The following is a 16,340-nucleotide window of genomic DNA, read 5'->3' as shown; positions in this document are numbered from 1 at the left end:
GTCCCCTTTTTCAAACAACTACCTAATTCTCTTTCAATATAACTTATGGACTCTGTTTCAACAAGTTATTTTTTTCTAAATATTGGAAGTGGAGAAATTCTTTGGTGTAAACATTTGGTTGCTTTGTGCCTCGTTAGCACCCTAAGAGGGCGCTAACGGGGCGCAAAGCAACTAGCGCCCGGTCGCTTCGCCGCCAACGCCTCCTGCAAAGTCCAGCGGGATGTTAGCGGTGGCGGTAACCGTTAGCTCCCCGTGGTGCAGCGCCGCCGGCGATAACGTCACCGCCATGTGCAACGCCCCGCTCGTGCCCTGGCCGCGATCTTCAGTAGCGCCCCCTGACTTACCGCCGGATGCTATGTCCGACGGGGTCAGGGGGGCCTACCTGCGGCCGGGCAGCACTATTTAAAGGCGAGGTGCCAGGCGGCTATTTTTGTTGCTGGCTGCCTGCCAGCACCTGCCTCCGCTGCCGTCCTCGGCCTCCTGACCCGCCCCCCCGCGGAGTGCCGTCTGCGCTCCGTGAACCAGGCATTTTTCTTGAGTGCCTGGCTCTTTTGCTGGCACGCCGATCCCTGGTGGCCCAACTGGGCTCTGGGTCGCACTGCACAACGCCCTTCCCCTTTAAGAAGGGAAGGAAGGCCTGCAATACCGCGGCGCAACGTGCCGCGATATTCCCTTGCAGTGCCCCAAGAGGGAAGCGGGGTGCTTCCAGTAGTGCCCCGCTTCCTTCTTGGGGCGCTACCACTCAATTTCAGCTGTGGGGGCACTAATTTTTTCCGGGGTGCTAAAATTAGTGCCCTGGCGAAGTTAGCGCCCCAAAGGGGGCGCGCATCAATTTTTCCCCTTTATCTTTTCCGCTGACACTTTTTCACCCTTCCCCTGCTGAAAGCATTGACTCCTCACTGGGGTGATGTTCCATGTGCTTGGCACCTTGCCCAAGCCACCACATGTGAGCCTAGATAATACATGTCAGTAAGCTATTCCACTATGGGGGCCATCAGAGCAGAGCTCAATCCTCTCTTCACCTGACTTCCATACTTCCAGTAGGAACAGGGGGGGAGTTACACCAATTAGCACAATTCGCACCTTGATAGTTGAGAACAGCTAATTGAGCACAGATCAGAGATCAAATCTTAGCCCTTCCTCTTCTGTGTGACTTAGGTACTGACTCAATGAGCCATTGAGGAAGCCCTCTCTTTTTTAAAAATCTGTTTTCTCCACATTCCGTTTTCTTGGTTCTTCAAGTGTCACGTATGTTATGTTCATAAATAAATAGACGTTTTCATTATGAACAGCTAGCTTGAGCTAGTCATTTATTCAGCCATGTGGACTAGTGTACAGGCATCCATCTTGACTACAGCCTTGTGGGTAGCCCCCTACTAAACATACAGCTCCACCTAGTGTACCATTCTAGAATTACATGTTACTGATCATTACAACGTACTGATCCAAATGAGAGGGTGACTGTAAAATTGGTAACCAAGAGTTGTGGCCTACAGTATCTCCTGATTTTTTTCCTTCTTCCAACAGTGGCATAGCTCAGATTACCAACTCACCACATGGAGGGTTGACTGTGCATATCCATATCTTGCCTGTCATGGGTTTCATCTCTCTTAAAAATCAGACTCGGTTCGGAATTCTGGGGGACATATTGGAGTGGGGCCAGTTGTGCATACGACAATAACAAACCATGAAAGTTTTGCAGTTAATGTTGCACTCTTCCTTTTCCAGGTCAGACACCATGCCAACGCTCTCAAACAAATGCAGCTCTGGCTGGATGGAAGCGTGTAGGTCCCCAGCTTAATACCACGACCAGGGATTTATTCAATCCAACTTGCACTGAGGTAAATATTTAAAAAAATGTTGAGGTACCACCAGCACTACATAGAGAAAATATCATCATTAGGACCCACTTTTAAAGAGCGAATCTCACCATCAGGATTCCCTTTAGAGTATTTCCTTTTAAAGGGCATCTTATCATCATGACTCCAGTTAAAGAGAGCGATTTACCTTCGGGCATCTCTTTGAAGGAAGCAATCTCACCACTAAGGCCCCTTTTAACAGGAGACTGCCACCATCATAAAACTGTTTTAAAGAGGGGAAAAGATTCACATTCAGGCACCCCCTCTGAGGAAGGGAGTCTCACCATTATGCCCCCTTTTAAAGGAAGGCGCTTCTCATCATTTCTGAATCATATTTTGCTTTGAAGCTAAAATCTCAGCTGAACATGTAAATACCATCAATCATAAAACACAGTTCATTAAGGAGCTTCATTTGCTCAGCCAGTTCTGAAATCAAACCAGCTCTGTACTTCAAACAGTTTGTTTACAGATACTAAAATACACCTTCACAGTAACACTACCAAAATACCAGACAAACCGGAATAAAGTTCAGACATCTGCATTGAATAAGATGGTGAGGTGACAGAATGAATTAAATTGACGGATACTTAACATTAATTTAGCAGTAGTTCCGGGTGATTGCATTGCAGCTGACATCATTAATTAGCAATGCACAAACTAAGTAAAATACAGATCAAAGGGAATTTATTGGACATCCCAGAGAGGCCCCTTGCTGACACCATTTTAAACAGATCAGTCTCCATTTTTAATCTGGTTTACCATTGCGTTTTAAAATAAATATGCTTGCCAAGAGAAAAGTTACTATTTTTATTTTGCTCACCTTCAGGTCTTCCCTCTTTTAAAGAGGCAGTCTCACCATCAAGAACCTTTTATAGAGGGAGACTCACTATTAGGATCCTTTTTTAAAGAGGGAGTCTCACCATCACAACCCCTTTTAAGAGCATAAGAACATAAGAAATAAGAGCAGGAGTAGGCCATACGGCCCCTTGAGCCTGCTCCGCCATTCAATAAGATCATGGCTGATCATCAAACTCAATTCCACTTTCCCGCCCGATCTCCATATCCCTTGATTTGAATGGGAGTCCCTCTTAAGAGGGAGTCTCAGCAATAGAACACAATTTTAAAGAGGGAGACTTACTACCAGTGTCCCTTCTAGAAAGAGACACTCACCATCACAATCCTCTTTTATGAAGAGACACTTAACATCAGACCCATTATTGAAGAGAATGCTGTAAATCTTCACCTTTACTGCCTGGCTGTTAGGCATTTCCTTGGCAGAGCGCCAAGCAGAAATTCTGTCAGGGAGGATCACACGCTTGTTATAGGACCTTCCTGCCTGGGGCGGGCGGAACTTCCGTCTTCCCTAAACATGGCCCATGTTGCTGGAGGACGAAGGGCCGGTGAGCTAACTGGACGCAGGGAAGAACCTCATACACGGGTCATTGTACAGGCAGAAGTGGGGTCCACCTAGAATACCTTGGAAAATCTACCAGGAGGTATTTTGATCGGCGCTCCTATAAAGAAGGCCGATCAGCTAGGCACTGTACCAGTGTGATGTGACCTTTTTGCCAGTTGGTGCCAATTATGGACAATTTTATGCTGCAAATTATGTCTACTAGAAATTTAGTTGAGACTGCCCAGTGCTATTCTCACATAGGACCTACATAGTCAGCAGAGACTTTCATCCATTCAGTCTGGGCTAAACCAAGTTCCTAGGGTTGAAAAGACTGTGCTAGCCGACTACCTCATGGTTCCTCTCCCACTGCACAGTTCCATATTATTGCTCTATTTGTATCCCAAACAAAGCTGCATGCTTGTTTTTTTTCTGAACTGAGAGAGCTATGTGAAGGACAAGACCTATAGTTCTGAACACCACCTAGCTGAATCGAGTAGGAAACTAGACAAGGTAAAATAAGAAATACATTTTCTTCAAAGAATGAAATGTAGCAAAAGTAGATTTCAAACTTTACAGTGTGCCTCATATTTTACCTGCCTGTCACTTTTACTCAGTGTCGTTTGTGTTTTGTTTTGCAGACGGGAGAATACAGTGTCTTGCAGTGGTCAAACTCTGGGGATGGTAAAGCCTGGTGCATTGACCCAGTGACTGGGAAAGCTTTTCAACTGGCTGTAACAGATTCGAATGGACATCCACAGTGTAAGTACAGTTACTGGGATTGAACACAGTGAGGGTGTGCGAGGTTAGGGAGATAGAAGAATGGAATTCCCAAATGCAGTTTGGATACTGATTTCTAGGTCCCACACATCAAGCATGATAAGACTTCCTCACAGTTTCTAGTAATGTCACTCTGGACTGCCATCTAGGAGGTTCACGTGACTTTCTAAACACTCTGCTTATGATCTTCCTTCCCTTCTTGTAGGAAGCCTGTGTTTGCCAGTATGGCTGAGATTGGGTAGTCAGGGATGTGGAAGATGACAGGTTGAATTCACATCCACATTCAAAAGGGAATTGGATATATGTTAGAAAAGGAGAAATTTACAGGGCTACGGGGAATGAGCAGGGGAATAGGACTAATTAGGTTGTTCTTTCAAAGAGCCGGCACAGGCACAATGGGCCAGGTGGCCTCCTTTTGTGCTGTAAGATTCTGTGGTAGATTTTCAACATGCTGTCCAGGTATAAAGCTGGGCATGCGGATTGGCCGTCCGTTTTAGAAATGAAAATTGGGCAGCCGGTCTGCAAGCCCATTGGCAAGTTGTAAATCTACCCCATTGTGTCAAGAAATGCCTTTGTGTCAAAAATTGAGACAAGGCCGTACTGCCTCTTTTATCGCACTCTATGCATTAGAATTGAATATTTAAATTGTTCCATGCAACTTTAATAACAAGCAAGTTAAAACATTTATAGTAAGCGTGGAATTGTTCCTAATCTTAAAAAAAGAGCTTGACAAGTTTGTGGGGGAGGAGGGCACTGGTCCATATCAGGGTGAATGTGGAAAACCATGATTTCCCAGAAATTGCTTCATTTGCCATCTGGGGTTGGGAGGAATTCCCCAGAATAATTCCTGAAACCGCCTACAGATTTGTTGCATCTTCTAACAATAACAATGATTAACAATTGGGGAGGGCAGTCTGGTGCGAGGGTGAGCCTTGAGAGGCATTTAGAAAAAGAAATCTGTACATATAGTGTGGTTAGAATGTGTAATTTTCTGCCATAAATTCTTGTTGAAACAGAGTCCATAAATTATTTTGAAAGAGAACTAGGCAGAAAAAGGGGAATATTAAACGATATGGAGATCGAGCAAGAGAGCGGGATTGGACTCGGTGGCTTGTAGAAAAAGAAAGAGCTTGCAATTATATAGCACCTTTTACAACCTCAGGATGTCCTGAAGTGCTTTATAGCCAATTATAAGTACTTTTGAAGTGTAGTCACTGTTGTAATGCAGGGAAAAGCAGCAGCCAATTTGCACAGAGCAGAATCCCACAAACAGCAATGTGCTAATAACAAGATAATCTGTTTTAGTGATGTTAATTAAGAGATAAATATTGGCCAGAACTCCGGGGACAACTCCCCTGCTCTTCTTCGAATAGTGCCATGGGATCTTTACATCCACCTGAGAGGGCAGACGAGGGTCTCAGTTTAATGTCTCACCCTCAGTACTGCACTGAAGTAGTAGTGAGAACAAAGAATGGTGTAAACTTGATGAGACGTGGCCTGTTCTTGTGCTGTAATCGTTTTTGCAGAGAGTTACTGGAGTATTGAATGCTTTGCCACAAGGGAGTAGTTGAGATAATGGCTATTGCACCATTTAAATGAAGAGTAGATACACCTTTAAAACAGAGGAAGATACAGGACCTGGGGAGAGAACAGGGGAATGAGACAGCTGGACAGTCAATCTGTTTTTGATGATATTGTCTGCGGGAGGATCTTTGGCTAAGACACTAAGGGGGAAAAATTTGGTTGCTTAGTGCCTCCCGTTTGCGCCCTAAGAGGGCGCTAATGGGATGCAAAGCAACTAGTGCCTATTGCTCCGAATTCGCTAGATGTTCGAAAGATCGAACAAATAGGTTCGCAATTTTCCTTTTAGGGTTCAAATGTAAGTTTTGGTCTGAACAAACACACAGGCAACAGATTTCGTGTACAAAGATTTATCTTTAATAAATGCTTAACAAACACTGTTCATTATTTAAAGTACAATTCCAAAATATAAGACTTACAACTTATATTGATATTACCCAATTTGGTCCGAGGTGATCAATCTCTGTCCAAACCTCTACGTAGGGTTTCTGTCCCCAGGTCCCTGCTGTCGAGTGTTGCTCCTAGGTCCTCGCTGCCAGATTCTCGCTCCCAGGTTGTCGCTCTCTGTTGTCGCTCTCTATCTGGGGTTTTCCCTCCTGGTTTATACTATCCTATAATCTGTCCCATCTCTTTGGTTACACATTTGTTACTGTCCCTGCATCCTGATGATTAGTTTACCCTATTCCACATCCTGTCTCATCTCCTTGATTAGTTTACGTCTTACTTCATCCATTTTCTCTAATTGACCCATTGTTTGCTAACTGGCATCTGTAGTGACCTCACTCATGTCTGACGAGGTTACCTATGAGCCCTCTGTTTAGAACATTCCTGAACCTCTGCATTATTTATCCATTATCCCTTACACATGGTGACTCCTTCATTTTATTTCAGTTTTCTTACATAGCTTCCATTTCCACATGCCCGGACGCGGCGATGTTTGCGCCGCTTGCAAAATTGACCAGATATTTTGCGGTGGCGCTAAACACTACCGCCACGATCTCCTGCGCCTGCAGATCATGACGTCAGTCGAGTGCACAACGTCCCGGTAGCACCCTGGACCAGATATTGAGTGGCGCCTCTGCCTTTCCGCCTGCCGCTAGCAATGACAGGTAGAGGGGAACGTTTTGCATTCGGGAAGGGACTGAGGGAAGCGCTATTTAAAGGTGGCCGCTTCCTGCCTTTTTTTATCGGTGACATTTTTGCACCACGCATTCTGAGAGAGAGAGAGAGAGACTTCTGGAGAGATTCAATGCTGTGTGAAGGAGTTTTGGGCACTGAGCAGCACTTTGCAGGTTCATTTTGATTTGACCTTCCTTGCATCGATTTAGAAGAGACTATGGGGGCTGCACTCTGAGCTCTTTCCCTGGGCTGCTCCATTGTTCTTTCCAGCAGAATTGATGTACAGGTCTCTCCAGGCCAAGATTCAAGGCTGCAATGAGTAGGGTTTTTCTGGCGAGCAAGATCGACCCTCCCCTTTAAGAACTGGCCAGCGCCAGTGTGTCTGTGTTCCATTGCTAACTGACATCACCTGAGCTTCGCCAGTGCTCTGAGGTAGCGCCTTGCTCCTCAGCGTTAGCGCTTTAAGAGAGGTGTGTAGCACCTGATTTAGCGCTCCAATCACCTCCAGGGCAATAGAAGCCAAGTTTGCAGTCGGAGGCGATAATTAGCGCCAGGCGCTAAACTTTGCACCCGGCCGATAATTGCACCCCAAACGGGGCGATACCGAATTTCTCCCCCTAACAAAACTCCCTGCTCTATTTCAAATAACACCATGGAATCTTCACCATCCACTTGAACATGCAGATGAGGTATCAACAGCATTTCATCTGGAGGATGAAACCTTCAACAATGCGGCAATCCCTTGATGCCTCACTGAAGCGTCAACTTAGGTTATGAGCTTGAAACCATAGCCTTCCAACTAGCTGATCTAAACTGACACAGATGATATGAATGAGCCAATTTGCTCTTGGTGTGTGTGGGGTGAGGTCGGTCAAGGGTGAGACACAGAGATTTCTGTTTTGACCAAACTTGGTCATGTTATCGCTAACTAAATCGCTGGCTAATTATTTACAAAATGGCCACTGCCATCATGAAGGGAGGTTTTTTTCCAGTAATGGGAAAAGATTCGCTTGGTGCTTTACATATTGGTAGTATTTTATTCTACTCTCAGGATAGCAGCAGGTTGTACGTAAGATTTAGGAATGAATTCTTTTCCCTCAGTTTCTCTTCAACCTGTATAGAAGAAAGCTCGTAGAGCTGGTAAGAATTTTGCTCAGAATAATGCGTGCAGTGTAGCAGGCAACAATCTACAGAGTACTGTCGATAAGTCTGTAATAGACAGTAGGGACTGCTGTGTGCAATAGCCTTAGAGCAGCTTTACAGCTGTGATTAGTCTGTAATTAAATGTCCATTAATGATATTTTGCAGCAATAACTCACGCATTTGGGTCGAGTGCAACATAATTCTTCCCTCCAACCATGTGGCTAATTGATCAATAGAAGTTCATGACAATCTTAGTCTAGAAAGTCAAACAGGTATGTCAGATATCTGACATGACAGAATCTTGTTTTTCCATAGGATTACGTCTAGATGAATCATTTGGAAGTCAACAGTGTTTTTGGGAGGAGGGGGCAAGGAGAGAGAGGAATTATCCATGACTTTTATGTTCCATAGAGTGAGGAGTGATAATGTTAAGGGTGGGGATGTTGTTTTTCATCTTACATTGACTCAGGGGGTTCCCATGAATCAGACATACATCAATGAACCCCTGACTCATTAATGAATAATTCTGCTTCTGTGGATTATTAAATGAAGTACAATGCAAATTATTAGATCTATTAGTTAGTCAAACATTGGAAGTGCTGCCAAATTGAATGGGAGCAGTTGTCAAGACAAATAGAAACTTGGGTTGTAACAGTAAATCTAAAGAAGTTGTATGGACACAAAAAAATATTGGATCAGCCACACTTTGAATATTGCAGCCAGCTTTAGTCATTGTTCTTAAGAAAAGTTACAGAGACATTGGAAGGGTTTCAAAAAAAGGCAATGCAGATGGAACAGGGTCTTAAATAATTGAGGTTGAAGACATGCCATCTACTTCAATGGAAAAAGAAAGAGTGAGGCAGGGAAACGATTCAAAATTATGACAGAAATATTTATGATTGCAAGATCCAGAGATTGTCTTTCCTGAACAAAAAACTGCAAAGCAAGTAAATCTAATGCTTGAGCTTTCAGGACACTTAGGTTATGGAAACAGCATCAAGCAGGGAATTGTAGGGTAAATGGACTGATCCTGCATACTCGGTTGCAACACAATGTTGCTGATTCTCCGATCCATGATGTCTTGGAGCGTGGCTCTCCCCGGGAGCAAAGGATTGTTAATTTTTTCCTGCCTTCCTCTATTGAGGGCACTAACTCACAGTGGAAAAATATTCCACAGGTACTCTCTGGAATCTCACCCAGTTAGCCGTTCTACAGGTATGAGTCTCGACAATTGACAGGTGATTTGTCCATCACTTTTCAGTAGAGGTCACTATCTGGAGATCGAGAGCAGGAACATAATAATGTTTTTTCAGGGTGCTGAGGCCAATTGTAGCATGCCTACCATCTCCATGAGATGAGCTAACAGCATAGGCTATAGATGGAAATGGGGACCTTTCTCATGTGTCTGGTAGGCCAGTGGAGGAAGCTGAGAATTATTTATATTTTTTAATTATCGGACCTATAAAGGCTGGCACCCCCGTCGGGTGTACCGCAGCCCCTGTTATGCTGACCATTTAAATTAAATACAATTTCCCAATCAGAATGCCCTGCGAGTGTTGATCCTCAACGGGAGTGCCCAATCGGGGAATCAGCCTTATGAAATGTTTGTAGTGTAACAAGAGTGTTAGACTAGAAGGAGAAACCAACCATTGAAAATCAACATTTAAACACATCAAATCAAACTCCAGCTGTGCTCAAGTTAGCAGATAGTCCAGAACGTCCGTTTTAAGGTAATGAAACCATTACAGAATAGTCATAACCAATCCTATTAGTGAGCTCTTTAACGAGCTAACTGCAAACTGTCAAACTAATGTTCTCCTCCTTTCCCAACCACCAGGTCCAGGCAGGTGTGAAATTCTGAATAATCAGGTGATGCACCAGGAAGTGGGGACCGGGTACATCCCAGCTTGTGCAGAGTTTGATGGTTCCTTCTCAGCCGTACAGTGTGATCAGGATGAAGGGAAGTGTTGGTGTGTCTTTACAAATGGAGAAGCGATCCCTGAAACACAAGTCAACACAACAACTGGATCTAAACCTGCCTGCAAACGTAAGTTATGTGGAGCTTCTGGAGTGGTGGAGAGCATCCAATGAGGCTGTGATAGTACTGTGGGGGAGAGCATCCAATGAAGCTGTGATGGTACTGTGATGGAGAGCATCCAATGAGGCTGTGATGGTACCGTGGGGGAGAGCATCCAATGAGGCTATGATGGTACCGTGGTGGAGAGCATCCAATGAGGCTGTGATGGTACCGTGGTGGAGAGCATCCAATGAGGCTGTGATAGTACTGTGGGGGAGAGCATCCAATGAGGCTGTGATGGTACCGTGGTGGAGAGCATCCAATGAGGCTGTGATGGTACCGTGGTGGAGAGCATCCAATGAGGCTGTGATGGTACCGTGGTGGAGAGCATCCAATGAGGCTGTGATGGTACTGTGATAGAGAGCATCCAATGAGGCTATGATGGTACTGTGGTGGAGAGTGTCTATTAAGGCTGTGATGGCTTCTACAAAATAACAAATGTTCAAATAGAAAAATGGTCGGGATTGTTATTTAATATAGAGGGAAGGGAGCAGAAGAGGGGATGGGGACAATGAGTGGGAAGGGGGAAGGTAGAGGTGAGTTAGAAACATAGAAGATAGGAGCAGGAGTAGGCCATTTGGCCCCTTGAGCCTGCTCCATCATTCAATGCGATCATGGCTGATCATCCAAATTCAGTACCCTGTCCCTGCTTTCTCCCCATATCCCTTGATCCCTTTAACCTTAAGAAATATATCTAACTACTTCTTGAATATATTTAATGAATTGGCTTCAACTGCCTTCTGTGGTAGAGAATTCCACAGGTTCACCACTCTCTGGGTGAAGAAATTCCTCCTCATTTCAGTCCTAAATGGCTTACCCCTTATCCTTAGACTATGACCCCTGGTTCTGGACTCCCCTGCCATCGGGAACAGCTTTCCTGCATCTAGTCTGTCTATTCCTGTTAGAATGTTATAAGTTTCAATGAGATCCCCTCTCATTCTTCTAAACTCTAGCAAATACAAGCCCAATCAACTCAATCTCTCCTCATACGTCATTCCTGCCATCCCAGGTATCAGTCTGGTGAATCTTCGCTGCACTCCCTCCAGAGTCCAAGGGGATGGTAGATTGAGGTTAAAAGCCATGGGGAGGTAGGAAAAGGTGAGAGGTGGTGAAATACCCATCAGTCAGGAATGGAACTTGTGGCAGCAGAGGCATTAGTATAATTTAGAAATAAATAAATAACCAAAAGAAAATTGAGAGGGAAGGTTGTGAGTGGGGCCAGAAGCTGTTCTGACTGGGCAGGCCTGGACTGGGCTCCAAATTTTGCTATAAGCCCAGAAGAAGGTAGGTTAGCAAGGCCATGAGCGATGCATAAATGCTGCTAAAGAGGCGGGCTGGGGAAGGGAGGTGGAGGCCAATGACATCACAAATGGACTCAAAATTTTTACTGAATCTGGGTAGGCCTTGCAAGACCAGGAGCATGGCAAAACATTCTGTGGTACCAAAAGCAAGGAAAACAGTGGGGAAGAATGGTAAATGGGGCCTAAAGTGGCACAGAGTAAAAAACAGGGGGAGCAAGTAGCAAGAGACAGCATAACCTCTGGCTAATACTGGATAGGTAAGAGTGAAGCCATGCAAGGGCAGTGCCAGTCAGCTAGCCAAGAAGCAGAGGCATTGGGGGAAAGATAGGCATAGATTTAGGAGGCAACAACACGTTCAAGGACTTTGAAGAGGAAAGGGAGGTTGGAAATGCAGTGGTAGTTTGCAAGGTCAGAGGTGTCAAGGGTGTTATTTTGATGAGGGGTGATGACAGCAGATTTAAAAAGGAGGCGGACAGTTCCTCAGCTGTGGAAACCACTTACAATATCAGCTAGCATGGGGGCCAGGCAGGTAAGTTTAATCGAGAGACATCTATTGGCCAAATGGTGGAATTGTGAGGCATCATGACATTGACATAGGAGAATTCAATGTTAAATGTTAACCGAGAAGTGCTGATGCAAAAGTGTGACATCACAAACGCAGGATAAATGGAAGTAAGAGTTATTGGACCAAGTTTGTGCCCCACACACAATTTTTGGATGGACTTGTATGCGCCTATCAGTGATTCAACCTCATGGGAGTAATGGTTAGGTACCTACCTGCAGTGGACTTTATGGATATAGAGCTGTCTGTAATGGACTCTGAGGGTCATGACCTACTAGTGATAGTACAGGGACTTTATTAGAGAAATCTGTGGGCGATTACGTAGCAGTGATGGAAGTAACGCTGGAGTTACCTTACCCTTTAAATCCAAGGAATTGTACCAATTACAGCGTTTGCATCGTTTACAAAGACAACATATTCCTGTAGAATTCTCCAGGGGTTCTCCTGATCTCTTGGTGTAACTTCGGCAGATACCCCAATGGAACAGCACAGTCATTGTGGGAAATGGGGAGAACCCTCAGAGAAATTCTGCTCCATCTTTCTCTGATTGTAATAGGTATGTGTTTCTTTTTATCAGAGATCTAACTAAAGGGTTCCCAATCTCACACCGTGTTTTGTTTTCCTAGGCCCACAGTGTGCACTACCCTTCAAAGCCATTGCTGTATCAGATGGCATTGTTTTATGTGATGATGTGCCCAGTGGTCAGTCTCTGCAGCATTGCCAGGTGATATGTCGTCAAGGCTATCACAGTGCATTTGATGGGGGAAGATTTGTGTGCAACATACAGAACGGTATCTGGATTGCAGAATTCCCACATCCAGAGACCTGTCAGAGTAAGTACCATTGGTGGTCATGCCGTCAGCTCTGGAATTCCCTCCCTAAACCTCTCTGCCTCTCCATCCCTCTGTCGTCCTTTAGGGCACTCCTTAAAACCTACCTCTTTGACCTTTGGTCATCTGTCCTAATATCTGCTTCTTTGGCTTGGTGTCAATTTTTTTTTCTGATTACGCTTCTGTGAAGCGCCTTGGGATGTTGTACTATGTTAAAGGTGCTATATAAATGTAAGTTGTTGTTAGGAAGTATTATTACATTTTCTGAACATTTACCAGTGCTCTGATTTTTGCCACCATTTTGGTGGTCATGGCTGCCATATTTTTATTTTAAAGATTAACTACTGCATTCACTCAAATAATGGCCAACGTGCAAGTTTAAAATATCACTTTGGCTACTTGTTTGTTAATAATGGCTACCAGTTTCTGATCTCCACACACAGGAAGTTCCTGGTCTTAGCCGTGTCATGATAACATATGTAATGAATGAACAAGAAAAAGCCTTTCGGTCCCTCAAACTCACTCCTTCCATGGTCTAACTACAACCTATCTTATCAGGGATTCTATCCCTTTAATCTCCTCTGGGAAAGTTTTGCATAAACAGTCCTTAATCTTCAAAACTAAGTGAACAAATCTACAGGATAGTTATACGTCATCAATCGTTGCATCTCCATGTTTCAACCTTGAACTGCTGCCCTCCAGAAACAACATCCCCCCCCCCCCCGCCCGCCAACTCACTATCCTCGGTAGCAGAAGGATCATCATGTCCCCTATATTTTTTGAACAACTTCTGTCTGCTTCTATTCAGGTAGCTAGGTGTGTAACTAATTGGATACTAGTTTCTTCCTCACTCAGAACAGCTGGCATATGAGAGCTAAGGAGCAGATGAGTGAGATTTGAAAGCAAATGACTATAGTGGTTTCTTGGTGGCCACATTATCTATCTTGTCAGTATATAGAAGAAAACGGAACTTACATTTATATAGCACCTTTCACGACTTTGGGATGTCTCAAAGCGCATTGCAGCCAATTAAGTACTTTTGGAGTGTAGTCACTATTGTAATATAGTAAATGAAGCAGCCAATTTGCACACAGCAAGGTCCCTGAAACAGCAATGTGAAAAAGATCAGATAACCTGTTTTAACGATGTTGGGTGAGGGATAAATATTGGCCAGGACACCTGGAGGATTCCCCTGCTCTTCTTCAAATTGTGCCATGGGATCTTTTTAGTCCACCAAAGAGGTCAGGTTCAGGCTTGGTTTAACGTCTCATCTAAAGGGCACCTCCCTCAGTGTTAGCCTAGATTATGTGCAGAAATCTCTAGAGTGGAACCTGACCCAACAACCTTCTGACTCAGAGGCGAGACTGCTACCATTGAAATGTAAAGCATACCATATATCTTAAATAATCATGCAATCTATCTAAAATGTAGACCTGATAAGTGCTGGGGCCAAGTGTTCACACATCTCCAGTCCCCTATGTGCATGAGATACAGGTCTTACATCTTCCACTCAAATTTTCTTATTATTTTCTCGTTTGAGGGCATAAACTCTTGCTGGCATACAGTTCCATTGAAGCCGACAGTCCTTTGGTACGTCAATTAATTAGATATTCTGCACCAGACTATGGAGAACATCACCGATAAATTTTATCCTGTCCTCACCTAATGCACACTTTTCCAGCGGAGGCGGTGACTGGAAAATGCTTGGGTGCATGGATGGATTTTTCCCTCCCTAGCTCAAGAACAGTGAATTCAATTTTAGCAACACAGTTGACACTCTAGCTCAGCTTAGCTAATGTAACATGGAATAGCGATTGACCCCAGGGCTCCCCTGTTCTGCTTGGCTCAGCACCATACTGGGCGCGGTATTTACAAAATGTGTGATCAGGGGGTGCTCAGTTTGTTTTTTATGCAAAGGCTCTTTGCTCCTTGCTCATGCTCTTCTGAGAAAATAACAGGGATAAAAGACATTTAGAAAAGTGATTTTAGAAAACATCCTTTGTGAAGATTTTTGATCTGATTTACCTCACAGAAATCCAAGTATTTCAAGCCGCTCAGGCTCAGACACAGTTCCAGCTCCTTTTGCCTTCTGGGAAAGTATGTAACAGTGATTATTCGGGATTACTGAAGGCATTTAAAACATTCATCACAGATGATCTGAGGGCTAGAGGATTCTGTCACATTCAGGTGCTTATATATCAATATTCCATTTGTTTTCCAATTTTCTCCTTTTTTCTGAAGATGTTGTCTTGGTTGCGGTTACACGGGGGTTGGCAGCCCTTTGGTACCTCACATGTGAACCCTATTGCTGAGTGTTGACAGACTATTTCATATCTGAGCTTAGCTCTGTCCTCACCTAATGTCTGAGCATTTATATTTTCCAGCACAGGTCACTGGATAATGATCAGCAGCAGGAATCTGAGCTGTTTTACCCCTTTCCTCGACCAAAGCTAATAACTTTTAAATGCTTTACTATCAAATAAACGAGTTGGGCTAGTACACCCCAGTCCCACCACCCACCAGGCCAGATGGAACAATGGATATGCCCAAAGGCCATTTCCTTCAAGCTCACCTGGACTGATGAATCTGGGAAAATAGGTTCAGGTTGCCAATGGACAGAAAAGTACAGCTTGATTGTGCTCACCTCCTACCCAGTTCTCAGTGAACATGGGTGCATAGGTGGGTAGTGTAGTGATTATATTACCGGTAGTCTGGAAGCCTAGACTAATAATCAAAAAAACATGAGTTCAAATCCTGCCATGGCAGTTGAGAATTTGAAATCAGTTTTTTTTTTAATTGTAAAGTGACCATGAAGTTGTTGGATTGTCATAAAAACCCAACTGGTTCACAAATGTCCTTTCATTACCTGGTCTGGCTTATACGTGACTCCAGTCCCACAGCAACGTGGTTGACTCTTAACTGGCCTCTGAAGTAGCAAGCCATTCAGTTGCATCAGGTCAACTAGGGATGGACCTTGCCAATGATACCCACGTCCTGAGAATGAAAAACAAAACAAAAGGTTTACATAGTTTTTACACAAACTAACACTAACACCCTCAGGGGTGGCTATAAGGAAAACTGGAAATGGAAAAACTCACAATGGTGCAGAAGAGGATGTTCTACCAAAATTGGCACTGAGGCACATTGTCGGAGCAAGGTAGAGGAGGCTTTGCTCTGCATTTAACCTGTGCTGTGGTTGAACTGCTCAAAATGGAAAAGAATTCCATTTCTAGCGTTGGCAGTCTTCACCTTTTTAAACTACCGCAACTCTCAAAAAACATAGGAAAACCATCAAACGAATACAAGGGTAAACGTAACAGGAAAAGTGGGAAAACTGAATATTCCTGTCTGCTCTTAGGTGGCTGTTCCCAGGGAAACGGTGCTGGTCCCAGTCTGTGATGATTTGACTGTGTCAGTTGGATGTTTGAGCACGGACCGTTTAGGAGTAAATGTTACTTGGAAAATGCAGCTTTCAGATATCCCAGCATCCTCTCTTCCTGACCTGCATGACATCGGTAAGTTACGCTGCTTCATTACTTATGCACATAATCACATTTATTGGGTGAACATCATTGAACAATTATAATATGCTACCTGTTTTGCATAAAGAATTTGGTAACTGCAGAAAGATTTTATTTAAGCTATGATTTTGAACATTCAAGGAAGTGAAGGTTTAGCAATTTAGAAACTGAGTT

The 16,340-nt window shown here is 44.0% G+C and overlaps 1 protein-coding gene across 1 annotated transcript in view; it reads left to right on the top strand.

Annotated features, from left to right (window-relative positions):
* Nucleotides 1-16,340, top strand: part of tg (thyroglobulin) — a 604,630-nt gene that overhangs the window by 50,972 nt on the left and 537,318 nt on the right. The window contains exons 11-16 of the mRNA XM_085993935.1: nt 1,729-1,784; nt 3,894-4,014; nt 9,629-9,922; nt 12,442-12,648; nt 14,678-14,832; nt 16,004-16,160. Of these exons, the coding sequence (XP_085850061.1) occupies nt 1,729-1,784; nt 3,894-4,014; nt 9,629-9,922; nt 12,442-12,648; nt 14,678-14,832; nt 16,004-16,160 (990 nt within the window). The remainder of the gene's footprint in view (nt 1-1,728; nt 1,785-3,893; nt 4,015-9,628; nt 9,923-12,441; nt 12,649-14,677; nt 14,833-16,003; nt 16,161-16,340) is intronic.

Source organism: Somniosus microcephalus, chromosome 7, assembly GCF_052327205.1.
Source record: "Somniosus microcephalus isolate GS21.2 chromosome 7, FLI_Smic_1.0, whole genome shotgun sequence".
Classification (NCBI taxonomy): domain Eukaryota; kingdom Metazoa; phylum Chordata; class Chondrichthyes; order Squaliformes; family Somniosidae; genus Somniosus; species Somniosus microcephalus.
The sequence above is the reverse complement of the archived record's forward strand: the minus strand, read 5'-3'. Positions and strand labels throughout refer to the sequence as shown.